General features: G+C 30.1%; 5 protein-coding genes across 7 annotated transcripts; all 5 read left to right on the top strand.

Annotated features, from left to right (window-relative positions):
* The first annotated feature begins 829 nt into the window (after positions 1–829).
* Positions 830–6303, top strand: LOC137832514 (GDSL esterase/lipase At1g28590-like). The gene is given in 6 exon segments (XM_068640710.1): positions 830–1127; positions 1410–1616; positions 5034–5182; positions 5531–5720; positions 5723–5803; positions 5928–6303. Coding segments are annotated over 6 exon segments (1167 nt in total). The 5' UTR covers positions 830–835; the 3' UTR covers positions 6176–6303.
* A 2566-nt stretch (positions 6304–8869) lies between these two features.
* On the top strand, positions 8870–12292 carry LOC137832515 (GDSL esterase/lipase At1g28580-like). Its single transcript, XM_068640712.1, is given in 6 exon segments — positions 8870–9192; positions 9450–9656; positions 11030–11178; positions 11535–11808; positions 11934–12106; positions 12108–12292. Coding segments are annotated over 6 exon segments (1155 nt in total). The 5' UTR covers positions 8870–8915; the 3' UTR covers positions 12183–12292.
* A 796-nt stretch (positions 12293–13088) lies between these two features.
* Positions 13089–17769, top strand: LOC137832513 (pyruvate decarboxylase 1). Of its 2 annotated transcripts, XM_068640709.1 has the most exons (7): positions 13089–13171; positions 13322–13954; positions 14057–14220; positions 15344–15905; positions 16262–16350; positions 16447–16753; positions 17465–17769. In XM_068640709.1, exons 2-7 carry the CDS (start codon positions 13493–13495, stop codon positions 17633–17635), a joined length of 1755 nt encoding a protein of 584 aa, XP_068496810.1. In that variant the 5' UTR covers positions 13089–13171; positions 13322–13492; the 3' UTR covers positions 17636–17769. The 2 variants fall into 2 exon arrangements, with proteins under 2 accessions (XP_068496810.1, XP_068496809.1); XM_068640708.1 differs by lacking the exon at positions 13089–13171 and having other exon boundaries at positions 13178–13954.
* Positions 17770–19533: 1764 nt separating this feature from the next.
* LOC137832510 (GDSL esterase/lipase At1g28600-like) lies at positions 19534–22823 on the top strand. The gene is made up of 5 exons (XM_068640705.1): positions 19534–19854; positions 19942–20175; positions 21025–21173; positions 21709–21982; positions 22415–22823. The coding sequence occupies exons 1-5, from the start codon at positions 19617–19619 to the stop codon at positions 22660–22662; spliced, it is 1143 nt and encodes a 380-aa protein (XP_068496806.1). The 5' UTR covers positions 19534–19616; the 3' UTR covers positions 22663–22823.
* Positions 22824–25152: 2329 nt separating this feature from the next.
* LOC137832511 (GDSL esterase/lipase At5g45910-like) lies at positions 25153–27271 on the top strand. Of its 2 annotated transcripts, none has more exons than XM_068640706.1 (5): positions 25153–25545; positions 25622–25843; positions 25946–26091; positions 26197–26470; positions 26695–27271. In XM_068640706.1, exons 1-5 carry the CDS (start codon positions 25296–25298, stop codon positions 26925–26927), a joined length of 1125 nt encoding a protein of 374 aa, XP_068496807.1. In that variant the 5' UTR covers positions 25153–25295; the 3' UTR covers positions 26928–27271. The 2 variants fall into 2 exon arrangements, with proteins under 2 accessions (XP_068496807.1, XP_068496808.1); XM_068640707.1 differs by having other exon boundaries at positions 25289–25545; positions 26685–27271.
* Positions 27272–27421: the final 150 nt, after the last annotated feature.

Here is a 27421-nt window from a genome sequence, read left to right as displayed (position 1 = left end):
AATTAAAAATATTTAACAATCTTAAATAAAAATAAATATGAGGATGGAATAGGTATATACATACATATTGTTAACTTCCTAATTTAAGAAATGAAATATTGCCTGTAATGATCAAAATAGAAGATGTTCTATCAACGTCTGACAAGATGTTTATCTGTCTTCTACCTGTAGCGAGAAAATTTTTCTTGAGTGATATTTAATATAACTAAATTCATATTATTATAGTATAATATGATCGTTAAATAATTACGGTAGGTGTGAAAATATGATTTTTATCAATTTTGAAACCATGCGTAAATTAAAATTAATATTTAATTCAACAGAGAATAAATTGAGGTTTGGGGATGGGCAGTAAAAACATAAGTATTTTGTTATTTTATATAAACTATTTAAAAAATAAAATTATTTTTTAAATTTTTAAATTAATATTAATGTAAATTTTTATACTCAAACTGACTTTTCACTATTTTTTTAATTCATTATTTTAAAGTAACAAATACTTTCTCCCATTTTCATATCAAATTTTATGTATAAAATAAAATAATTTTTATTTTATTTTCAATCAGTCTTTTTATTCTAAAACTACTAATGAAAAAAATATTATTTAACCAATTTATATTTTTTTTACATATTAATTTTTATTTTTCAATTTTAACTCATTCAAAATTATTTTATATGTATGTTAAATTTTTATTATTATAAAAATTAATTAAAAAAAACGGATAAACAGACAAGCTTGAGACTGTTTTCCGCTAGTATTTTATAATACTTTTTATTTTTAATATAAAATATTATTATAAAGAGGTGTGAAACACATGTTAGTTATTCGTTGGGGATGTGTGTGGCGACAATGAGGTCAATCTGTGAACAGCAATGGATTACAATCGCAGTGCTAACTGCAGCATTTCTGATACCTTTCTCACTTTCAGAATCGCCACCGTTATTATCCTCGTCCCCGTCCCCATTCACCTCCATTTTCAGTTTTGGTGATTCTCTTACTGACACTGGCAACAGGTATCTCGCTTCCCACTCCCCTAATCACTGCTTCTTTCCTCCCTACGGTCAAACCTTCTTTCACCATGTCACTGGACGCTGCTCCGATGGCCGCCTCATCATCGATTTCATCGGTTCCGTTTCTCTTCTTCTCTTACTCCTACTTTTCATTTTTCATTTCAACTATAATCAAATTACAATATGTATATTTAATTAGATCATCCATAAATATCTTATACTATGTGAGATTAGTGTGTTGTTGAGCATAAATATATATGAACTAAAATGTTAAAGCGAATGACAATGATGAAGTTGTAAATTCTGTTTTGTATATTAAATTCAAACATAAATGGTAAGAGTTAATTTAAATCCTGTTAAAAGTAGGTTTTAAGTGTTTGGAGTTGTTTTATGTGCAGCTGAGTCATTGGGACTTCCATTGGTGAAGCCGTATCTGGAAAAGAAGAGTGGGAAAGAGGGAACCAATTTTGCTGTGTCTGGAGCGAGGGCTTTAGACCCCAGCTTCTTTGAAGAGAGGGGCATTTCTATCCCAACCAATTATTCTTTGACAAAACAATTGAATTGGTTCAAGGAATTGCTTCCTTCTCTCTGCAGTTCTTTCACTGGTAAGTTCTCTATTTTTTTCTCTCTCCGATCACTCTGTACAATAACAAACCACTTCCTTACACACCTACCTTACACAACCACAGTGATAATATTAGAGGATCAACTTTAAAAAACACCTAGGGCTATTTTATTATTAATTTAAAATCTTTATTATAAAAATCAATAATACTATATATATAAGTCAATAATATAAAGACTCTTCTACACTGTGAATATGTATTTTCACTAATCATGTTTTCTAGAGCAACTGTGCCCATTTATAGTTCGTTTGACTTAACGTCCTTAAGAAAAATACCACAATAAAGTACATACATGTTTAATTTTGTTATCTCCAAAAGATCTATTGAGATATTATTTATTTGGAATTTCAAGATTTTATTAAGTTTTTCTCTCATGTGTTAAAAGATAAAAGAAGAACAAAAATAACATTTACTACATTCAGATACTTTCTTAAATAAGTCTTAAATAATGTGTATATGTTGGACACACCTATAGAATATCAATACTCACACGATACTCGTAAGACATGTATCGATAAATTGTCCAATTCAAAAAATATTTTTGTATTTCTGACAATTTCAGTACGGTTATAATACAATTTTAAAAAAGAGAAATAAATTTATTTTTCTACAATCTCAAACTTATTGTATAAATTTTTATTATGATTACAAAAATAAAAAACAATTCCCTTTGAATCACACGAAAAACATCTTTTTGTTAAAAAAAAAATTAAAAGATACTTGCGCAAATAAATTTTTATTAACAATTTATATAATTCATAATTATATAATATATAGATCTATGTTTTTTATTCTATATTTTAAAAATTATATATATATTTTTTGTCTGCAGTGTTTGTGTTGTAAATCTATCTACGCACATAATTTAACTTAATTATTTATCCTATTTTTGCTATATATCACGTTTAATAATTTTTAATGATAGTATAATTTTTTATCCATCTTGAATACCCACAGTTTTTTACATGCAATTTAAAGCCAGAAATTTTAATTGTCTTTAACACTTGATATATTCATACTCAATATATAAAATATTTTTGAGAATTTTCTAACACACAAAACATCAATAACTCATAACTCAGTAGTACTTCTTAGATTTTAAACTATGTAAAAACTAATATCAATTAACTTAATTTTAGAAAAACAATACGAAGAAAAAAAATATTAAGAAGGATTAAAAAAATCATAAGAAATTCATATTTCTCTTTATTAAACATATTCTTATACTAGAATAATCGAATTCAATTAATTAAATATTTACTTTGCTTTAAGATTGGAAAACCAATAACTATTTATGTCAAAAACAAATTTCGTATATGAAAACAAAAGAAATATATAAGTGATTTTTTTTAAAAAAATTTACCTAAGGATTATTACAAAAAAAAAACATCACTACCTCACTAAAAATAGCTAAAATAAATTCATAGTGATTTTAAAATAGATACTATTTTTTTTATGTTTTTAATAAAATAAGACTTTACACATCCTCTAATTTTTAAATAGACATTTTCTTTTCTTATCTTCTAAAAAATATGATTCAAATCCTTTACACTCTAATAAAGTAATATTTTTTTATTCATTTTATTTTAAATATTATATTTACTAAAACTTAAATAAAAAATTAAAATTAAAATTCTAAAATGTAAAATTTAAGAAAATTTCTGTATAAAAAAATTAAATGTTTATTCTTATATTCAAGTAATAATTTATCTAAAATGTAAATTTTTGTATGGAAATTTAAAATTTAGGGATAAATATACTTTTATAATATTTTTAATATATCACATTAATTCATTCAATTTTTCTGTTTATAAAAAGTTATTTCATTTTTATATTTTAGAAGATTAATATTTGATTTCGTAATTTTTTATTTTAATGTTAGTTAAATGATATTTTTAAATAAAATAAAAGAGAACAGTCTGGTTTCATAAAAAAGCATAAAAAGAGATTTATATTGTTTATTAAAATATAAAAAATAAATATTTTTTTAAAAGTTAGAAAAACTATAGGTAACATTTTGCTAAAAGCATATCTGGCTCATGTTTATGGATTTTGGAGTGATAGAAGAGTTTAACTTTTCATTTGAATTAGCACAAAATAATTTTTCGATCATTTTTATTTTCTTAGTCTTCTTCATAGATTATTCATAGAAACAAATTATGAGAAAATCTCCGTTTTTCATATTAACGTATTAAAGGTTTTTTTTTTTTAAAAAGTTGACAATTTTTTTCGTTAAATGGGTTGTCTTTCTCTGTTATTATTCTGTTTAAATAAAAAAGAAAATCATGTATTCATAATTTTTTTAGACAACATTTAAAGACAATTATTGTTTCTTTTGATGGAGATCTCACATTGACTAGAGATAAAGACATTTTATTGTATATAATTGACTAGAGATAAGAACATTTTATTGTATATAATTGATTAGGGATAAGGACATTTTATTGTATATAAGTGGGTGCAAACCTCATCTCATTGAACAGGTTTTATGGTATTGAGTTAGACTTAAAGTCCACTTCGTAACATGATATTAAAGTCAGCTTAAAGTCCACTTCCTAACATGGTATCAGAGTCAGCTTAAAGTCCACTTCCTAACATCTTTCCTTTTAATGTCCAAATTCCCCACCCTAATACCCTAATGTCGCAGGTCATCGGTCCTTAAAAATCTGGATAGAAAGGACAGCAAACAAGTTTTGTGAATATTTCAAAATTATAACAGATTTTAAAGTAATTAGTATGACTTTAAAGAGGATTAATGAAAACCTGTCCTTATTACTAACGTACGTTTACTTTCTCTTTGATATTATATTCAACTTTTCTTTAACACATATCTATCACTCTTTTCTACATTTGTTTTCTTATCTTTCTTTCCTCGACCTTCATTCACCCCAAAATAAGTAAATATTTAGTTTTTCTATTTATTTAACTGTGGTCAACTTATAAATAATTCTGTGTTATTTATATATAGATTTTATACAAATTCTATAATAATAATCCCTTTCTCTTTTACAAATTCACGAACATAGTATACAAAATGTTAAACCATAACCAAGTTTCTAAGTCAATAATAAGTGCCATTTTAAGTAATTTTTTTGAAGTAATAGTTCAATACATGTAGGTTTCTTGGTCTATCTTATGAAGAAGGTGAGCAAGGTATTCTTTAAAAAAATTAATATTAAACTTATTGAGATTTATGAATTTATGTGAGGCCTATTTAATTAAAAATGTTAAAGAATAAATTACTAAAAATTTCATAATTTTATGTACTTATTACGAAAAGATGAGGACATGCTTGTGGAAAGTGAAGACAGAGATATAAACCCATTGGCTAAAATTCCAACGTTATCACACATTGGCTAATAATATCAAATTCTGAATTAAAGTTTAATCTTACAGATTGTCGTGAAGTTTTTATGAACTCATTATTTCTTATGGGCGAAATTGGAGGAAACGATTTCAATTCTTTTTTGTTTGAACAAGACAGCATAGCAGAGATTAAAACATATGTTCCATATGTAATCAATGTAATAGCTTCAACTATCCATGTAAGTTTTTATATGTATTAAAACTTTAATTTGTTCTTCTACAATTACATATGTTACCACTTTAATCATCCAAAATATCTCGTCACCAAATTAATGTTTCAGACATTATGATTCTATTATCACCACTTTGATTTTCTATTTTAGACATGGGATAAGATGATATATTTTTTTTTATAGATTAATTTGGTGACTTGTTTTTCAAGATTAAAAATTTGAGGACTAAAGTTTTTGGAGTATTAAAGGTGGTAACATATGAAGATTTACATTTTTGTTTTAAAATATCTCATTAAACAATTTTATTTTAGCTTCAAAGCATCCTTAAAACCTTTTGTGTTGTTTTTTTTATAGGAGTTGATTGGTTTAGGGGCTCGCACGCTCTTGGTTCCTGGGAATTTACCAATTGGATGTAGTGTGAAGTATTTAACACTCTATGAAACAAAAAATAAGAATGAATATGACCAAAGTGGGTGTTTGAAGTGGTTAAACGAGTTTGCTGAATATTACAACCATGAGCTCCAAATTGAATTAGATAAGCTTCGAGCCTTCATCCTCATGCTAATATCATCTTTGCCGATTATTACAATGCTGCATTGGCTTTATATCGTGACCCCACAAAGTTTGGTAATTTTCTCAATTCTCATTGTAATTTATTATATGTTTGCTTCAAATATTCATATTCATACTCCATCAAAACAAATTACTTCATGCCTATAGTATTGTGATATATACTTTGATTCATATGCAGGATTTAGTGGTCTTAAAGCCTGTTGTGGAATAGGGGGTCCATACAATTTCAATGCATCGGTAATATGTGGTGATCCAAGTGTGATTGCTTGTGATGATCCTTCCAAGTATATTGGATGGGATGGGATGCATTTAACTGAAGCTGCATATAAATTAATCACTCAAGCTATTATAAAAGGGCCATATTCTCTCCCTTCATTTAGTTCCTTGAGTTTGAACAATGCAAATTTTGGCTATTTCAATAGCTGAACTTTCTTTTCCTTTCAAATGAAGTGAGACAAGTTCAATGTAATTCCCACTATATAAATATTGTTAGCACACGTATGTTTTATGAACATATTTGTTAGTCTTTAAGATTAATATTGATGTCAAAATTACTTTTATTTGCTGAAACAAAGAAAAATGAATGTCACACTCAATGTTTAAACCGTGGTTGGACAAGTTGTATGTTTTAAGTAAATACTAATCAAATCCTTTATAATTTATTATTTGATTAAATTCAAAATTTCATGATTGGACATATAAAAGTGAGAGACATTTATCTCAATTCATTGAAAGACCTAATTTCTTTTTTCAATCCCTTTTCTTAGTGTATTTTTTTCCAAATTCTTTTTATTTCGCTCTTTTTTTTTATAATTAAATGTGTACAAACCATAATTGCATAAACATATTTTCTTAATCTTTTCCAAATCTCATAAGATGGGTTATTATCAATTTAAAATGATAACTTCCCTAACTAACCAATAGATTTTTTTCCCATTAAATTACTATTCCAGACAAGAGTATTACGTGTAGGAAAAAATTTACCAGCCCCACGGTGAATGTTAAAATGTTACATATAAAAATATTGACGATCTCAAACCTAGAACATTGAGTGTAGCCAAGAATATGAAAACTCTTAGCTAGTGTAATCTGTCTTTCTTTCTTTCTTGTGTATTATTTGATATTGTCATTGGCCTAATTCAATAATAAATGTTGTCTCCTATTTAATGTTGATTATTCGAAATCCCTTAATTTGTGTTGATACGATAGTAATGTCTTACATATGAATGTCACTAGAAGATTTATTGATACGTATTATCGGGCTTGACACATGACGCTACAATTATATTTATGCCAATAACTATATTTTACACAACTGATATTGTTTAATTATTTTACATATTTTTCTTACATAATACATGTTAAATCTCTTAGCCTTTGTCTTTTGTCCTCCATAATAGGTTTTATTATAAGTGGAAGAGATATTTTGCACTTTGATCAACAATTAGCGACAAATTTTAGCTTTGGTTGAAAATAAAGGAGTGAAACAAATTCAAGATTAAGGTTAAAAGTAAAGTTAAATTTTCAACTTTTTTACCAAAAACAAAGGTACAATATGGATTCTCCTTGAAAAAAGTTTGTAATACATTTCTCTCCCTTACCATCTTAAGTATGCTTCTTCAACTTTAGAGAAGCAAGAATCGAATCCAAGTCCCTTTAGTGACCAAAAAACCTTATACCGCTACACCAGACAAGTTTTTTTTGTCACATTATGATTTTTATTATACTTATATTAATGTCATTAATGTCATTTATGTCATTAATGTCATCAATATCATTTATATCATTAATATCATTTATATTATTAATTTCATTTATATTATTAATATCATCAATATCATTTATATTATTAATATTATTATTACTAATAATATTATTAAACTATTAATATTAATAAAAATATTAATATCAATTTATAATTATTAAAAATATTGTGTATGTAATATTCTGTATTAGAAATATCACTAATACTTTTTTATAATTTTAATATTATAATTTTTTCTTTAATTAAATTAAATTAAAAGAAATAATTAAACTCAAATTACTTTTTTTAATTTAATTCTAACAACGTAATAAATCTTAAAATTATTTCAATTCCCTATAACCTTTTTTTATATTTTTTTTATTTTAGTTTGTTCATTACTTTTAATTCTCATAAAAAACTATACAAATCTAAATACGTATTTAAAAATTCGTATGTAACACTCACTTTATATATAAATTTAAATCTGTATGTAAAAATCAGTATGTAACACTTATTTTATATACGAATCCAAATTCATATGTAAAAATTTGTATGTAATGCTCACTTTACATACGGATCCAGATTCGTATGTAAAAATCCGTATGTAATGCTCACTTTACATACAGATTCAAATTCATATGTAAAATCCATATATAATTTCACTTTACATACAAATTTAAATCCACATATAATAATCTATATGTAAATAACAAATTGTAGTGATAGTTTATCTTGAAGTATTGTATTTTGAAAAGTAAAAACAAAACAACAATTTAGAATTTGAAGCAAATACCATGAAAGTTATTACCAACCATAAAATCACTATATGACTAATTAGCTTGGTAGTATATGTACAAAATATATATCATAAATAAGTATAAAACTTAATAAAAAAATTATCATTTGATAAAGTAAAAACTTATTTAAATAAAACGAAATTAAGAACTAAAGACATTTTTTTTAATGACCTAATAAATAAGTTAACATGATTTAACATTCAAAATTGATATTAAAAATTGATCGATAGATATTATCAAATGAAAAAAATAGTAAATAAAATATTAGAAAACAAACAAAATGATCAAATTTATAAAAATTTATATAAAAAGAATATTCTAATAAAATAAATTAAAAATTAAAAAAATTAAAATACATAATAAATTAAATATATTTAATATTCATAAATAAATAAAAATATGAGGATGGAATAGGTATATACATACATATTGTTTACCTTATCTGTGTTCTACCTGTAGCGAGTAAATTTTTCTTGAATGATAGTTAAATATAGCTAAATTCATATTAGTATAGTGTGAAATATGATTTTTATCAAATTTGAAACAACGCATAAATTAAAAATAATGTTTATTTTAACAGAATAAATTGAGGTTTGGGGATGTGTGTGGCGACATCGCATTCTCAATGAGGTCAATCTGTGAGCAGCGATGGATTACAATCGCAGTGCTAACTGCAGCATTTCTGATACCTTTCTCACTTTCAGAATCGCCACCGTTATTATCCTCGTCCCCGTCCCCATTCACCTCCATCTTCAGTTTCGGCGATTCTTTTGCTGACACTGGCAACTGGTATCTCGCTTCCCCTTCCCCTCAACACTGCTTCTTTCCTCCCTACGGTCAAACCTTCTTTCACCATGTTTCCGGACGCTGCTCCGATGGCCGCCTCATCATCGATTTCATCGGTTCCGTTTCTCTTCTTCTCTTACTCCTACTTTTCATTTTTCATTTCAACTATAATCAAATTACAATATATATATTTAATTAGATCTTCCATAAATGTCTTATACTATGTGAGATTAGTCTGTTGTTGAGCATAAATATAAATGAACTAAAATGTTAAAGCGAATGACAATGATGAAGTTGTAAATTCTGTATGGTAAGAATTAATTTAAATCCTGTGAAAGTAGGTTTTAAGTGTTTGGAGTTGTTTTATGTGCAGCTGAGTCATTGGGGCTTCCATTGGTGAAACCGTATCTGGGAAAGAAGAATGGGAAAGAGGGAGCCAATTTTGCTGTGGTTGGAGCGACGGCTTTAGACCCCAGCTTCTTTGAAGAGAGGGGCGTTTCTATCCCAACCAATTATTCTTTGACACAACAATTGAATTGGTTCAAGGAATTGCTTCCTTCTCTCTGCAATTCTTTCACTGGTAAGTTCTCCATTTTTTTTTCTCTCTCCAATCACTCTGGAGACAACTTTCTTCCACACCTACCCTACACAACCACAGTGATAGATATTAGAGGATCAACTTTAAAAAACACATGGGGCTATTTTATTATCAATTTAAAATCTTTATTATAAAAATCAATAATACTATATAAGTCAATAATATAAAGATTCTTCTACACCTTGAATAGATATTTTCACTTATCATGTTTTCTATAAATGCAACTGTGCTCATTTATAGTTTGTTTGACGTAACGTACTTAAAAGAATTTATTTGGATTGAAGAGTGGAAAATTGAGGGTGTGAGAGACTGAGAATGTGAGAAGAAATTGTGAAAAAAATGAGTGTGTTTGTATTAGAGTATGTTAGAGTGGATGTGTGAAGAAAATTTATTGAGATAGATGTAATGATTGTAAGAGTATTTTAAATTATTTTGAACTGTGTAAATTGTAAGATTATAAATTTACCCTTATATATAAAAAAATTATTAATTTGGTGCATATTTTAGTTAATTAAAATAATTTAGAGTTTCATTTATAAATAAAAGAAAAAAATGTAAAATTCAAAAAAATAATTAAATATAATTTTAAATGTAAGTATAATTTTATTATTTTTCCTTTTATTAATTTCAAAATTAATTTTGTTATTTAAGTTAATTTATTTAGATAATTTTAATATTATTTACAATTCTTTAAATTATGTTATGTTATATATATATATAAATTATTAATAATAATAATTTCCATTATTAATATTATTGTATGAGAAAGTAAGAATACCATGGTCTTTTCATCTTATTCCACACTCCTTTCTCTTCAAGAGAGGATCCTAAATACCCTTAACTTTTCATTCACCCTCACTCTCAATTTCCATCATTCCAAAAGCAAACACACACAAAAAAAAATACCACAATAAAGTTACATACATATTGAATTTTGTTATCTCTCGAAGATATTATTTATTTGGAGTTTCAAGATTTTATCAATTTTTTTTTCTTTAATTGGCACTCTGATGTGTTAAAAGATAAAAGATGAATAAAAACAACCTTTGGTCTTCACTCTCAAATGTAAGGAAGAATTAATTTAACTGATTATTTATCTTATTTTTGCTATATATCACGTTTAACAATATTTAATGATAGTATAATTTTTTATCCATCTTGAATATCCACAGTTTTTTACATCCAATTTAATGCCAGAAATTTTAATCGTCTTAACACTTGATATATTCATACTCTATATAAAATATTTTTCAACAGTTTTTATTTATACTCTATATAAAATATTTTAATAGTCTATCACACATTTGATGTAACTCTAATAATATCAAATTCTGAATTAAGGTTTAATCTTACAGATTGTCGTGAAGTTTTTGGGAACTCATTATTTCTTATGGGCGAAATTGGAGGAAACGATTTCAATTATTTTTTCTTTGAACAAAACAGCATAGCAGAGGTTAAAACATATGTTCCGTATGTAATCAATGCAATAGCTTCAGCTATCCATGTAAGTTTTTTTTTATATATTAAAACTCTAATTTGTTCTTCTACAATTACATATGTTACCACTTTAATCATCCAAAATATCTCGTCACCAAATTAAAGTTTCAAAGATTATGATTCTATTATCGCCCCTTTGATTCTCTATTTTAGACATGGGATGAGATGATAAAATGATATTTTTTTTATTGATAAATTTGGTGACTTTTTTTTCAAGATTAAAAATTTGAGGACTAGAGTTTTTGGAGTACTAAAGGTGGTAACATATGAAGATTTACATTTTTTTTAAATATCTTGCTAAACATTTTTATTTCAGCTTCAAAGCATCCCTAAAACCTTTTGTATTGTTTTTTTATTTTATAGGAGTTAGTTGGTGTTGGGGCTCGTACACTAATTATTCCAGGGAATTTACCAATTGGATGTAGTGTAATCTATTTAACAATTTATGAAACCAAAGATGAGAATGAATATGACCAAAGTGGGTGTTTGAAGTGGTTAAACGAGTTTGCTGAATATTACAACCATGAGCTCCAAAGTGAATTACATAAGCTTCAAGCCCTTTATTCTCATGCTAATATCATCTTTGCCGATTATTACAATGCTGCATTGCCTTTATATCGTGACCCCACAAAGTTTGGTAATCTTCTCAATTCTCATTGTAATTTATTATATGTTTGCTTTCAAATATACATCTTCATACTCCATGAAAACAAATTACTTCAAACATATAGTATTATGATTTATACTTTGATTCCTATGCAGGATTTAGTGGTCTTAAAGCCTGTTGTGGAATGGGGGGTCCATACAATTTCAATGCATCAGTAAAGTGTGGCGATCCAAGAGTGATTCCTTGTGATGATCCTTCCAAGTATATTGGATGGGATGGAATTCATTTAACTGAAGCTGCAAATAAATTAATCGCTCAAGCTGTTATAAAATGGTCATATTCCTCTTCCTCCATTTAGTTCCTTGTGTTTGACCAATGCAAATTTTAGCTATTTCAATAGCTGAACTCTTTTTTTTTTCTTTCAAATGAAGCGAGACAAGTTTAATGTAATTCTCACTATAAAAATATTGTTCGGACACCTAACTTTTATGAACATGCTTGTCAATTTTTACAACTTTGATCTTTATGATTGGTATTGGTGTCAAAAGTTTTATTTGAGCAAGTTTTATGTTTTGAGTAAGTACTAGTCAAAACCTTTATAATTTATTATTTGATTAAATTAAAAAATTTCTAATTAGGACATATAAAAGTGAGAGACATTTATCTTAATTCATGAAAGACCTAATTTCTATTTTCAATCTTCTTTTCTTAATGTATTTTTCTGCAAATTCTTTTTATCACTCTCTTTTTTTATAATTAAATGTGAACAAACTATAATTACATAAACATATTTTATTAATCTTTTCCAATTCTCATAAGATTGGTTATCATCAATTTAAAAGGATAACTTTCCAAACCAAGCAATATATTTTTTATTTTATTAAATTACATTTAGATCAATAACTATATTTTACCTAATACATAAGTGATATTATTTAATTATTTGACATATTTTTCTTACAGCATACTTGTCAAATCTCTTAGCCTTTGTCCTTTGTACTCCATAATAGGACACATTTTTAGCTTTGGTTGAAAATAAAGTAGTGAGGGAAATTCAATACTAAGGCTAAAAGTAAAGTTGAATTTCCAACTTTTTTACCAAAAACAAAGCTACAATATGGATTCTCCTTAAAAAAAATGTGAAATATGACTAATTTAAAAAAAATGTTACTTGATTGTGGTGGAGGATATTGGATATTTTTGGTGCCTACACTGATTTGGCCTCTCAGCTGGTTTTGCTTTTCCATTGTTTTGAATTTGTAGGACGACCTTAGCATAAAATAATACGGGCACAGGTAGCACAGTGACAAAATTAAAGAACAGCGTGCATAAGCAAACTCGTCATTCTTATTCCGTTCTGCTTTTTCCTATTAAAACGTCAAAAAAGAAAAAGGTACACAATCATTCATGTGTATTATGTGTGGTAGTGCCACAAAAAAATACACTTATTTAAAAGGCAAAATTATTTATAAAACAAGTTGATTAGGTTATGGACACTCACGCAGTATTTTTATTTAATATTTTTTTATTGATGAACGAGAAGAGTCTGGGATTTGAAAAGAAAAAGAAAGCGGTTTGTGTGGAATTGTAACAGGGTTGTCTGTTTTTGAATCCGGCAAACAAATGGCACATGGTTTGGGAAACCCCTTCATCATAAACCCCTCGCTCGCTCCACACTCACGCAAACCGATTATCCAAACCGAAACCTCCGAACATGGAAAGCGCCACTAAAGTCGGAGCGGCGGCTCAACCCACCACGGCTCCCCCCTCCTTCGACGGCACGCTCGGCTGCCACTTGGCTCGCCGCCTCGTCGAGATAGGCGTCAGGGACGTCTTCTCCGTCCCCGGCGACTTCAACTTGACGCTGCTCGACCACCTCATCGCCGAGCCCAGACTCAACCTCGTCGGCTGCTGCAACGAGCTCAATGCCGGCTATGCCGCCGACGGCTACGCGCGTGCCAGGGGCGTCGGCGCTTGCGTCGTCACCTTCACCGTCGGCGGACTCAGCGTCCTCAACGCCATAGCCGGAGCTTACAGCGAGAATTTACCGGTGATTTGCGTCGTCGGAGGACCGAATTCGAACGACTACGGCACCAACCGGATCCTCCACCACACCATCGGGTTACCCGATTTCTCCCAAGAGCTTCGGTGCTTTCAAAGCGTGACGTGTTTTCAGGTGAGTGAACAGTGCGTGTTTTGGTTTTGGTTTTGATTTTTGAGGGTGTGAATGGAATTGAAGAATCTGTGATTATTAGTATGAGTGTTTATGATTGTTCAGGCAGTGGTGAATAACTTGGAGGACGCGCATGAACTAATTGACACTGCGATTTCTACTGCTTTGAAGGAAAGCAAGCCTGTTTATATCAGCATCAGTTGTAATCTTCCTGCAATTCCTCATCCAACTTTTGCTAGAGACCCCGTTCCATTCTATCTTGCACCCAAGTATGCTTTTCTTGCCTTTTTCTACTTTCTTAACTTATCACTTTTCAAAACATTGCTATTTCTTAAAGGGGTTTTTGTGAAAAATAAATTGTAGGAGATATTTTATATTGATAGTTATAAAATTACTACTTTCCAATTTTAAAGAAAGGTTAGGACGTTGTGTGTTTGAAAAGATCAAACTTCATTACATCATTAGCAACCCTAAACCTAAGAAAGTCTAGAAAGATATTGTACCAAAATAAATGATAAATTCTACAACATTCCAAATCCCATAGTGAAGGGACATACCAGCAACGTAAACTCAATTAATGTATAGATAATTATCTACATTGTTTAAAACATAAAAAAGTTTAAAAAAATGGTCATGCTTGCAATCACGATTTGAAAACTAAAAAATTTGAAAAGCATCTTTAAAACCACGAGATTAAGAAAACTAAAAAATTAAAACTTGTATTTTGAAACACAACTCAATACACGACTAAAGTAACAAAAGAAAACGTGCTTCAAAGCACGATTTTAGTGCAATTCTCGTGCTTTGTAAAAAAAAGTTAAAACTCATGCTTGGAAGTGTAACTTCCAATTTGAAAAAAAAAATTATAAAAAAAAATCTTGCTTATAAACACAGCTTCTTTATTTAAAAATGTGTTAATTTTTTTCCATATCTGTAAATTTTCCAAAAATCACACCAGGTATCAATTAATAATTTTTTTAATGAAAAAAGCTTAACATTTAAAAAAGTAAAAATTCGGTGTAAAATAAACTGTAACAAATACTATAAATTTATTTAATATTTTTTGTGTAATAATAAGCATGTAGATTAATAAGGAAAATTGACGGAGGATCTAAATTTTTCTAAGGAAAAAAAATGGCTATGTACATCCTAGAAATTTTGATATAACTTTTAGATATTTGTGGTAAAAAGTTGCCAAACTTAACATATCACCAGATGACCCTGTGGTCGGTATATAGACTTCTTTTTTTCCTGTAAAAAGTATTAAAATGTAAATGTATATATATTCGGTGAAGCGAATTCCAGACAACCATTTTCATGAATAATGTTTGTTCTTGCATCGACATTTGGCAATAAGTTAATGGTGGGAATAAAATACTTTATTTTATGTAGGGCAAGCAATGAAGAAGGATTAGAAGCAGCAGTGGAAGCAACTGCTGCTTTACTTAACAAAGCTGTGAAGCCAGTGATTGTGGGTGGACCAAAACTAAGGGTTGCGAAGGCACAAAAGGCCTTCCTGGAGTTTGCAGAAGCTAGTGGATATCCAATAGCTGTTATGCCCTCGGGGAAGGGACTTGTACCAGAGTATCATCCTCATTTCATTGGTACATATTGGGGTGCTGTCAGTACTAGCTACTGTGGAGAGATAGTGGAGTCTGCTGATGCTTATATTTTTGTTGGCCCCGTCTTCAATGACTATAGCTCCGTTGGATACTCATTGTTGATAAAGAAGGAGAAAGCCATAATAGTGCAGCCTAATCGGGTGACCATAGGCAATGGTCCTTCATTTGGCTGGGTTTTCATGGCTGATTTCTTAACTGCATTGGCTAAAAAAGTGAAAACAAACACCACGGCTGTGGAGAATTACCGACGTATCTATGTCCCTCCAGGCATTCCTTTGAAGCGAGAGAAGGATGAACCTCTAAGAGTTAATGTTCTATTCAAACACATTCAAGTAAGTCTATTTGTATTGTAAGCTCCTTAAAATTTGAGATGAAGTGGTCCTGTGGCAGGAGTTGAAGCTGGAGTTCTCTTTCTGTTACTTGGTTCTATAACTAGCATTTCATTCAAAACCTGAGCTTCGTTTTTATGCTAAAGAACAAGATAGTTGTGAGCATTTACAGAATTTGGTTTGTATCTGTTAATTGAGTGGGTCAAAAGTGTGAAGCATTGCACAAAAACTGGGAACACAGCAATTTCAGATGATTCACGTGACATCGCTAAATATGCCACATTATTTTCATGGTTTCAATCGAATTAATGCATTCAATCAAGTTTCCCTGTAGGCCATTAATTGAATCTGTTGAACAGGACATGCTGGGCGGAGATACTGCTGTAATAGCTGAAACTGGAGACTCGTGGTTCAACTGTCAGAAGCTCCGTCTGCCTGAGAATTGCGGGTGAGAGTCGTTCTCTATGACTGCATCGAACAATATGCTAATTGCAACCATTATATTATTGGAATTAACATTGTCAATTTGAATTCCTTCTTTCAGGTATGAATTCCAGATGCAGTATGGATCCATTGGTTGGTCAGTTGGTGCTACTCTTGGATATGCACAAGCTGCAACAGACAAGCGTGTAATTGCTTGCATTGGCGATGGCAGTTTTCAGGTAACAGCACAGGATATTTCAACAATGATTCGATGCGGACAAAAGAGCATCATCTTTCTCATTAATAATGGAGGTTATACAATTGAAGTTGAGATTCATGATGGCCCATACAATGTGATCAAGAATTGGGACTACACACGTTTTGTGGAAGCCATCCATAATGGACAAGGCAAATGCTGGGTTGCCAAGGTTAGCATAAAATTTCAATAATCACTCAAATATCGTTTGGGCCTTTTAAATATGGTTGAATTGGTTTCAGTCCTCTAAATTTTTTTAAATAAATTATACTTACACTGCTGAAGTTTCTTAAAATTGCATATACTTCCTTACTTTTTTAACATTTGGAGCAATCTTCCTTATGTAAAATAGGATGGGGTCACTATCTTTTTTCAAACAATTAAGGGGAGTTAGTGCAATGTATAAAAAGTGTCATTGTAATGTTTCTTTTTTCAAAGGAGATTAGTGTAAGGGTAGAAAAGAACGAGGGTTAATGCAATCTAAAATAACCTGGGAGTGATAGTGTAGTTTATTTAATTTCTTTTATTAGTTATGGTCCTTATAATTTTTTCTTTTTTTTATAAAATATGGTAGTTGAAAGTGAATAATGCCTTGTGCAACCACTGATCTTTCTTTAATATACTATGCTAATTATCATCTGTAGTTGGTATCATTAAAGGGAAAGAGCACCTTTGTTTTGTGCTTTGTAAGCATATAGTCCCCAACAACTTAGATTGTATTATTTAAAACTTCGATATAGTAAAATAAGGAAGTAAGAGTCCGTTTGAAAATGGACATTGTTTCAAGCATTTAACTGATTTTAGACTGCAGATTTTGTTAATTACTTTACAAGAAAGAGTTACTTACTTCAGAAATTCCATATATAAATTGTTGTGAGTGTAGGTACGAACAGAGGATGATTTGAGTGAAGCAATTAGAACAGCTAGTGGAGCAGAGAAAGATTCACTATGTTTTATAGAAGTTTTTGTACACAAGGATGACACCAGCAAAGAATTGCTGGAATGGGGATCTCGTGTTGCAGCTGCTAACAGCCGTCCTCCAAATCCCCAATAGAAATTCCGTTCCTATCCTAATTATCGCCTAGTTGTAATCTGTATATCCTGTTAAATAAATTGACTAGATCATAATTTCCAGAGAAAAGCCTAATAAATGTGAAGTTCAAATAAATGTTTGCTTTTCCAGACTTATACCTGGACTCTCCTGTTGTTGTAATCACGAACTATTCTTGCTTTATAATTTATAATGAGATACTCTACAATGCAATATGGATTAGATATAGATTGGATACATTTTTGAATTATCCAAATTAGATTTTGGGTTGGATTTTGATTTGGCCTATGCAAAATGGATTAGATATAGATTACATACATTTTTGAATTATCCAAATTGAATTTTGGGTTGGATTTTGATTTGGCCTAAACTTAGGTTGATAATTTGGGCCAAAGTACTATTCCATATTCTGATAAAAAAAACTCTTCCATATTCTTCCCAAAGTAATTTCTCAATCTCTTTTTCCATTTTTTACTCGAATGTTAGAGATATTCATCAAGCAATAATTGAGGGCAGAAAAATAAACCATGACATCCTCATCATCATCAATTGCCAATTATTTGTTTTTCTTTTAGTCTAGGGCATTTATCAATATATATATATATATATATATATATATTATTTATTTTTCTATTTCTTTTTGAAGATCTGGTCATAACTCATCTCTTTCGTTTTTCTATTTTTTTCTTATTTCTTTTCTATTTTTTTTCTCTTAGCTACGTCTTTTTTCTTTAACTTCCTCATTTAATTTCTCTCTTCATTTACGAGAAAGATGACATTTAAAAACTTTAAAAAGAGTGGCTATCATTTCATAGAAAAAAGTTTAAATGTTTATTTTAAAACTAAAATAGGTGTAAGTATTATTTTATTAAAATATATGAAAATGAATAATTATTTTAAAACTAAATAAATGTGAGTATTACTTAGTATAACACAAAAAGAATATGTATGTTTTACTATTATATTATTGTTATTGCATCAACAATTTTGGTTGACAACAAAAAGAAAAATATTGAAAAAGCAGAACTAATTTTTGTTTCGCATAAAAATAAAAGTAGCTTGATCCTAAACTATAAAGGATCGAAAATTTTCTTAAAACAAAACAAAATACAGTGAGTAAAATTATATTAAAATCGAAAACATTTTAATTACTTTTTTATAAGGAAAAGTTTATTTGATACCTAATTTTTTTTACTCCCACTTTAGGATTCCTTTTAATAATAAAATATTATATTTTATTAATAAAAAATAATATGAGTATTAAAGTATCATCGCCCTTTCTATAACCCGTATTAATAGTCAAGATGAATATTAAAAATAGAAAAATATTACTTTTTCAGGTCAAATTTAAAGGTATAAGTTAATTATTTTTGAAAAAAAATTATTTCATAAGCAAAACTCACATTTCAATAAAGATTATTTATATTTCTACTTTTAATAATTGTACTCTGGACAAACTAATTGGAGACCTAAACCCAAAATATTCAAGATAGTCAATAACAAGTGTGTTCTTAACCTAATTTGTGATTTATCTATATGTGAGGTCTTACCTAGTATATATAGAGGAAGTCTTAACCCTTTGTTTGCCGTTATGATTCTCTCTTTACTAACTTGTTAATGCTAATTAATACAAATCTGCATCTTATACTATTTTCTTTACATTATTTATTTACATCGGCCTCCTACTAAATGATAAAAATTAGAAAAGTTCGGACTAAATCCACAACCTTGTAGTATAAAGAAATTTAGTCAATTTACATTCGACCTAGCCTCCATCAATATTTTTATTTTAATAATTCTTTACATTATTTAATTACAAATCAAATTTTTATTGTATATTTTTTCTTAAAATAATTACATGAGTGGTTCTTTACGAGTACCCCGGGTTGTTAATGTATATTTTTTCTACTTTAATACATTTTGTTTTCTGCACTTGGCAATTGGATGTGATATCATCATTGGAAAATGGAGAGCAGAAAATGCAATGATGAGCATGGCTGGGTCACTCCTGCTACCACTACTGCTGCTACTTCTTTCTACAACTGTCACTGTTTCCTTCTCCTCACTCTTCAGCTTCGGAGATTCCCTCACTGATACCGGTAACTTGTTTTTCATTTCCTCTCCCCAGAGCCCCAATTGCTTGCTCCCTCCCTATGGACAAACCTACTTTCATCGCCCCACTGGACGATGTTCCGATGGACGCCTTATCCTCGATTTCCTCGGTACTGCACAAATTCCACCATACCCACTTGCTTTTTCTATCAATTTCTCCCATTAAATTTCATTCTTTCTTTCTGTTTCCTCTGCAGCTGATTCTCTTGGCCTTCCGTATTTGGAACCGTATCTTGGTTTCAAGAATGGAGCGCTGAAACAGGGGAATACCGAGCAGGGGATGAATTTTGCGGTGGCCGGAGCCTCCGCGTTGGACCGCGGTTTCTTTGAAGAAAAGGGGTTCACTGTTGATGTCACCGGAAACTTTTCTCTGAAGGTTCAGTTAGATTGGTTCAAGAAATTGCTGCCTTCGCTCTGCAATTCTTCTTCCGGTGAAGTTATATTTTCTTTCCTTTTTTTTTCACTAGTAAGCTAATCCATTACAATTTACTATTTTTGAAGTAATTGTTTATTCTGTAACATACATATATGGTATTTTATTAGTTTTTAATTAGTTTTTTTGTTACATGTAATGGAATCTCCTTATTGGAATGTAAAGTAAACGTTTTTTTATAGTTATGCAATCATAGATTTCACATATAATTAAAATTGCTAGTTTTAAAAATAATTAGTTTGAACATTAATATATAAACTAATGGTTAAAACTTATATACAGTTTCCTGAATGACGTTGGTACTATTCTCCAATTCAAATTGGAGTTTTACACATGTAATTACATACTTTTTATTAACTAGATTATTGTTCTCTAAGGAATTTTTAATTCATTGAAACTTTTAAACTACTTACAATGATGATGTATTAGAGTTAAACTTATATATAAATATGACGCGTTTAGATCCGACCAAACCGAATGCAATATGCAGTTTGGGTAATGTGGAGGAGAATGATTGACATCAACAAGTTTGATTTAATGTCAGTATTCGGTAAGTCAGCCCAGCATCGTATAGTATTTACATATTTAAGATTTTCATTCACTTCATTTCTCTCTAGATATTTTTAATAGAGTGCTTTTCCATAATATCAAATTAAAGATCCTCTAATCAAGTGTAGTAGTCTATAATAACTATTCAACTAGAAGGATGAAGAGTTCATTAAATGAATCTTAAAATTTGATAAGCAAGGATTCTTTCTCATGCCTTTTCTTCGAATGTTGTCGGCATGTAGGTAATTTCTACTCTACTAGCTATTCCAATGGCATATGGGATTTTACATTCTTGCAGGCTGCAAAAATCTTATTGGCAACTCCTTATTTATGGTGGGAGAGATTGGAGGCAATGATTATGGCTATCCTTTATCTAAAACAACCGCATTTGGAGATCTTGTGCCTTATATACCCCAAGTAGTATCTGTGATCACTGCAGTGATCAGGGTAAGAATTTGATTTAATTGTTTATCAGCCATTCTGATATCTGTTCTATTTGTAATTAATGAGTCCGTAGTGTTTTATTGACACCGTTCTATGGAGTGTAAAGTGTATGGAAGGAAGAGAGAGATTTGAGGAAAGGAAAGTGGAAGACGAAGAAACAAAAGTTGAGAGATGTTGGTTTGAAATAAAATTGTCGAGTGAAGTAAAAAGCTGGGATGAAATTTGTTGAGTATTTAGCAAAATTTTCAGAAAATGAGCTTTTACTTATATCTTGGAGAGAGAAACATTATTGAAAAAGAGGCTACTGCATCTTTGAATGACTAATAACTAACAATTAGATTACTGCTTCTTAGAAATTATTTTTTATATTTAAAAAGGTCCTATTTCATGCCAGACAAAACTTCGTTTTGTTGCATTCCTCCAAAGGTGAGAGTCAGTAATCAGTTTCTTTTGAAAAGAAACCAAGGATTTGTGATTTCTTTTCTCTTTCTAGTTTAATTCATTGGCTAGTTATTGATTGGTTTATTAATTCATGCAGGAGTTGATTGATTTAGGGGCTGTAACATTTATGGTTCCTGGAATGTTACCACTTGGATGCAATTCTGCATATTTAACAAGATTTGAGACTACAGATAAAGAGGAGTATGACCAAGTTGGCTGTTTGAAATGGTTAAACACGTTTTATGAATACCACAATGAGCTGCTCCAGATTGAACTAAATCAGCTTCGAGGGCTATATTCTCATACCAATATTATTTATGCAGATTATTTCAACGCTGCATTGCAGCTTTACAAATCCCCAGAACAATTTGGTATATCTATCCTCTTAGCTTTGTCATGTCAACATTTATGGCTTGCAAGCAAGCAGAAAAGTCAGGCATATATATCCATGTTCCATTAGTCAGTAGTACTAATTGGAATAATTAATATGAATGAATACAATGAAACTAAATTTCAGGTTGAGTGTTTGACTTCACATTTAATACAGGAGCAGTACTTGGATCCAATATTTCAAGGGTTGGTTTTGTTTTCAGATCAGAATTAGAGTTTTGTTTCATTAACCTATACCGATATGTATAATGTAAACTTTCGTTGTGATAAAATTGTAATCTTGATTGGAGAACATTATAAAAAACACTTACCGAAATGTATTTAAGTTTTGTTGTTAGGATGTTTGTGATTTAAGCATGGGCTCTTGTTCTGAAAGAGTGACACTGAGATTTGCTTTGATGTTATTGTTTCAGGGTTTGGTGGAAATGTTCTGAAAGTTTGTTGTGGAGTTGATGGTTCTTACAATTACAATGACACGTACAAGTGTGGGGAGGCAGGGGTGGTTGCTTGTGATGATCCTTCACAGTATATTAGCTGGGATGGTTATCATATGACCGAGGCTGCATATAGATGGATTGCCATAGCTTTATTAGATGGATCTTACACCATTCCTAAATTTAATGTCTCTTCTTTCACAGCTGAAACCATCGCAGATATTTAATAACTATCTATGAAAATCGAGGATCGCTTTATGGAAGAGGATGTGATACCTGCAATAATACAGACTCTTCTTTAGCACCACCTTGTAAATTCATGTTTAATGAAGACACTATATAATTGCATGCTTTTCTATAAATATTAATTAATGTTCCGTCTGGCTAAGATTTGTACTATTTACTTTTATTTATTTTCGACATTAACTTTAATTTGCTCATGCGCTATATCTGTTTCATAATTAAAGAAGAAATCATAATTTCTAAAGTCAGTAAGAGACAAGAAAAGGAAAAGAAATAGAAGTGTTGAATTATTATTAGGTCTGCGACATTTTTCTTACTTTATACACCCACATTCCTCCAGATAAAAAAAAATGTGAATTTTAGCCACAGAAACTTATGCATTGATGACTGCTTCTTCCTGCACCTCCATACCAAATGTGAAAATATTTTTGTATCCTTTTGTGTCATCCCATACATAATCCAGAAAATGTTTTTAGATTTGGAAATGTTCTTTAGATTTATGAAATTCGGAAGTCTTTTTTGAATTTGAGATAAACTTATGGATTATGTAATCTGAAAGTTAATCACACATTTGAAAAAAGACTTCCGGATTACATAATTTAGAAGTTAATATCAATTCAGAAAAGACTTCTGAATTACGTAATCCAGAATTTAATCAAGCATCTGAAAAAAAACTTTCAGATTACATAATTCAGAAGTTAATCTCATGTATAGAAAAGACTTCTGGATTATGTAATCCAGAAGTTAATCACAAAAGGCTTCCGGATTATATAATCTGGAAGCTAATTACAAAAGACTTCTAGATTACATAATACAGAATATTAAAAAAGACATTTTTGGAATAAAAAACTTAGGTGAAAAAGAAGCCGTCTGTGTTGATAAAGAGAAGCTTGAAAGTTAAAAGTAAGAAAAAAGAGAAAATGAGTTGAAAAAAAACAAATCTATCGTGTTGGATCGAAAAGAGACGTAGAAGAGACATGTTAAGTTTTTTTTACCTGTTTAGTTGGATAGAAAAATGGAGGGGAACAATTTTTTTTTCTTATAAACATATAATTGTCTTTAATTATACGTGTAAAAATTTTAAAGTATAGAAAAAATATTCAAAAGTTAGAATTATAATTTTAGATGTTCTGCACATTTTTTTTTGGTCTCCTTTGTTTATTTAGTTTTATCGTAGAAGAAGAGAGCTTTTATTCGAGGTAAGACTCACTTCAGTTTTTCTCTTTTCTAGATATTCTCTCTTCAACTTAACAACATTATAGTTTCCTTCCAACTTAGATGGAGTAGATTGGAAGAATGGCAGCGGAAGCTTGAAGAGAATGAAGGAATGCACCTTGGAATGAAGTGCCTAGGGAAAGGTGAGCTCTGTTCAAGCTTATTTATAGGTCCTAACAAAAAAAAGTCAAAATAATAAAATTTAAATGAAAAAATCTAGATCTAAAAGAGTCAATGAAATTGTATCACATGTCACTCTCAATGTTTTCTTTCATGTGAAACACATGTTAAATGATTTTTAAGTGAAGTCGCACTCTCTTGTACATCTACTTTAAGATTCACATTGAATTTAAGGAAGTTTAAGTGTAATCTAGATGACCGTACGTTACTTTATTCTAACAATATTCTACTCTTATCCCAAATACAAAGTCCAAAATCTACACCAGTTCTTGGTCTAAATATATGGTTCAATTATTGTATACCACTAATCCGAATACACGACCCATGAAATCCTAAACTACTTTATACAATTATTTAAACTAAAATGTGGCTTCAAATTAATGTTGACTTGTCTCCTTTGGAGTTAGTTGAAACTCAATCTTCTTGTAATTTTTTTGATCAAAACTCTAGTTGTTGTTTTGATAACTTGAATGTTTTCTTAGATATGTTTTGAACATTTTTTTTATCATAGAGTTATTCTCTTGATGAAATACAAAGATAAACAAAAGTTCAATTAGCATCATACGTACAAGTAAGTCTACAAAAAAAACTTTAAGTATTCATCCTCCTTATTACGTGGATGTTTGTAGCGAGAGAATTTCCATCTATATCAATACGTTATTTGATTGATATTGTTTCTAAAATCTAAGACTTACCTCATAACAACTTCAAAAAAATTTAAAAATTATTTTATATACCATACACTTTTTACTTAATTTTATATTGTTTTAATAATTTTAGAAAAAATGATTAATTCCAATAGTTTCTAAAATATTTATTTTCTTCAAATTTTCTAAATGTACATCCCAATTTATTACAAACCTATATTGTGCCCCGAATATAATATCATGTCTAAAACCAGAATTGTTTCGTATGTTCAATTATCAACTGGTGGTTGCTTTCGTCCTCTACTGCTCACCATCGAATTAATTAGAATCCAATAATGTCAAACCGTGATAATAACAACTTAGTTAGCTGCACAGGTAGTAAGTACAACTCACTACTATTTTTTCTTGAATCTAATAGTTGACACTATTTTCACAGATATCTATACGAAAGATGAGAAAAGTGCGTCACAACATTGAAAGCTCAACTGCATTAGTGGCTCATATAACTTTCCCTCATAATTATATGCTCTACTTATATATGTGTGTGTTTTCTCAACAACATTCATTAAAATACTATGACCATCTATATTTTTTTAGCTATTACTTTCTTAACATTTGGTTTCCATGAGAAAGTTGTTTCGAATCCAAGTCCTGGTCCATATAATGCAATTTTCAATTTTGGGGACTCTTTAAGTGACACTGGCAATTTCCTTGCTTCTGGAGCTTTGTCATACCCAGTCATCGGGAAGTTTCCTTATGGTGAAACCTTCTTTAATCGTTCAACCGGGCGTTGCTCAGATGGACGACTAGTGATTGATTTCATAGGTATGTGGTTGATGTGCTGTGTAAATGTGTAAGCTTATTGTGATACTCACTTGTCATGATTTTTGAATTTATGTAGCTGAGGCATATGAGTTGCCATATTTACCACCCTATCTGGCACTAACCAAAGACCAAAACATTCATCTTGGAGTAAATTTTGCCGTTGCTGGAGCCACAGCACTTGATGCAAAATTCTTCATTGAAGCCGGACTTGGAAGATTTCTTTGGACAAATAGTTCATTGAACGTTCAGCTTGGCTGGTTTAAGAAACTTAAACCCTCCCTTTGTAGTACTAAACAAGGTACCACTGAAAACTAAATTGGAAACACTTGCATATGTTTTCTCTGTCATATGTTTCCGACAATAAACATGTATTTTATTACTATCCCCTTGTATGTCACAGATTGTGGTAGCTACTTTGAACGCTCTCTCTTTCTGGTGGGGGAGATAGGTGGAAATGATTATAACTATGCCGCCATTGCTGGAAATATTACTCAACTTCAAGCTACTGTTCCTCCTGTTGTTGAAACAATAACAACGGCCATCAATGTATCGTATTTCAAACTAAGTGCATTAATATTAGCCTGAATTCAATTTCTTGAGAAACGTGGTTGATAACAATATATAAGAGTGCATTCTATTCCATTTTGATAGGAATTGATAGCTGAAGGAGCAAGGGAGCTGTTGGTGCCGGGGAATTTGCCAATTGGGTGCTCTGCGCTATATCTGACATTATATGGAAGCGGGAACAAGGAGGACTATGATGGAGATGGATGCTTGAAAGGTTTCAATGATTTTGCAGAGTACCATAACAAGGAGCTGAAACTAGCCTTGAAGACACTAAGGCAAAAGAATCCTCATGCAAGGATACTGTATGCAGACTATTATGATGTTGCCAAACGTTTCTTCCATGCACCAGGACACTATGGTACTTGGCTCTTTTGTTTTTATTGTTTTGATTTAAAATCTATGTATGATATCGACTAATCGCAAACTATGTTAAAGATGGCTTTCAAATTAATGATTGTTCGTGTCAACAAGATCGTCATCATACATATTTTCCTTCTTATATAGCCTTTGAACATGTCTGAATGCAATAAATTTGTGTATTGAATTATTTATTATGGTGCGTTGTGTTGGAGAAATTTGCAGGGTTTTCTAGTGGGGCACTGAGAGCGTGCTGTGGAGGAGGTGGAGCCTACAACTTCAATATGTCTGCAAGGTGTGGTCACATTGGTTCGAAGGTATGTGCAGATCCATCGACACATGCAAATTGGGATGGAATTCATTTGACAGAAGCAGCTTATAGGTACATCGCCAAAGGTCTAATTTATGGTCCATTCTCATATCCTCCCCTCAAGACCTCTCCCTACAAGATAGCCTAGTGTTCATGTCTCCAAACTTTTCACACCAGGCTAAAATCTCTCACAGTGACCTCCTAATATTTATCACATCAAAAAATTCTATACAACTTCAAGAATTGTAAAACTATTATTTTTCATACAAGCAAGTCTTTGTCCACTGTCAAGTGGCTCTTGTTTATATTTGGATGTTTGGATGGTGAATTTAGGGACCAAAGAAATTGAGATGACAATGCATTATGTTGCTTGATGCAGATGGTGTTTGGTTATGTGTTAAATCTTGAGAACTGAGTTTACTTGTAGTCATTGATTTTGTTAAAATATAGATGTTTGATTATTTTAATAGATAAATGTGACCTTGTTCCAAATTTTTGGTATAACTAGATATGATGATAGAGAGTTACTTTTGTGTGGATTGAATAGATTATATTAAGTTTTATCATGCTTTCGTACACAGTTATTGAAATATCAAATACAGATAAATACTGGCATAGAGAGTTAGAAGGATGGATGAGTAC

Source organism: Phaseolus vulgaris, chromosome 6, assembly GCF_000499845.2.
Source record: "Phaseolus vulgaris cultivar G19833 chromosome 6, P. vulgaris v2.0, whole genome shotgun sequence".
NCBI lineage: Eukaryota > Viridiplantae > Streptophyta > Magnoliopsida > Fabales > Fabaceae > Phaseolus > Phaseolus vulgaris.
The sequence above is the reverse complement of the archived record's forward strand: the minus strand, read 5'-3'. Positions and strand labels throughout refer to the sequence as shown.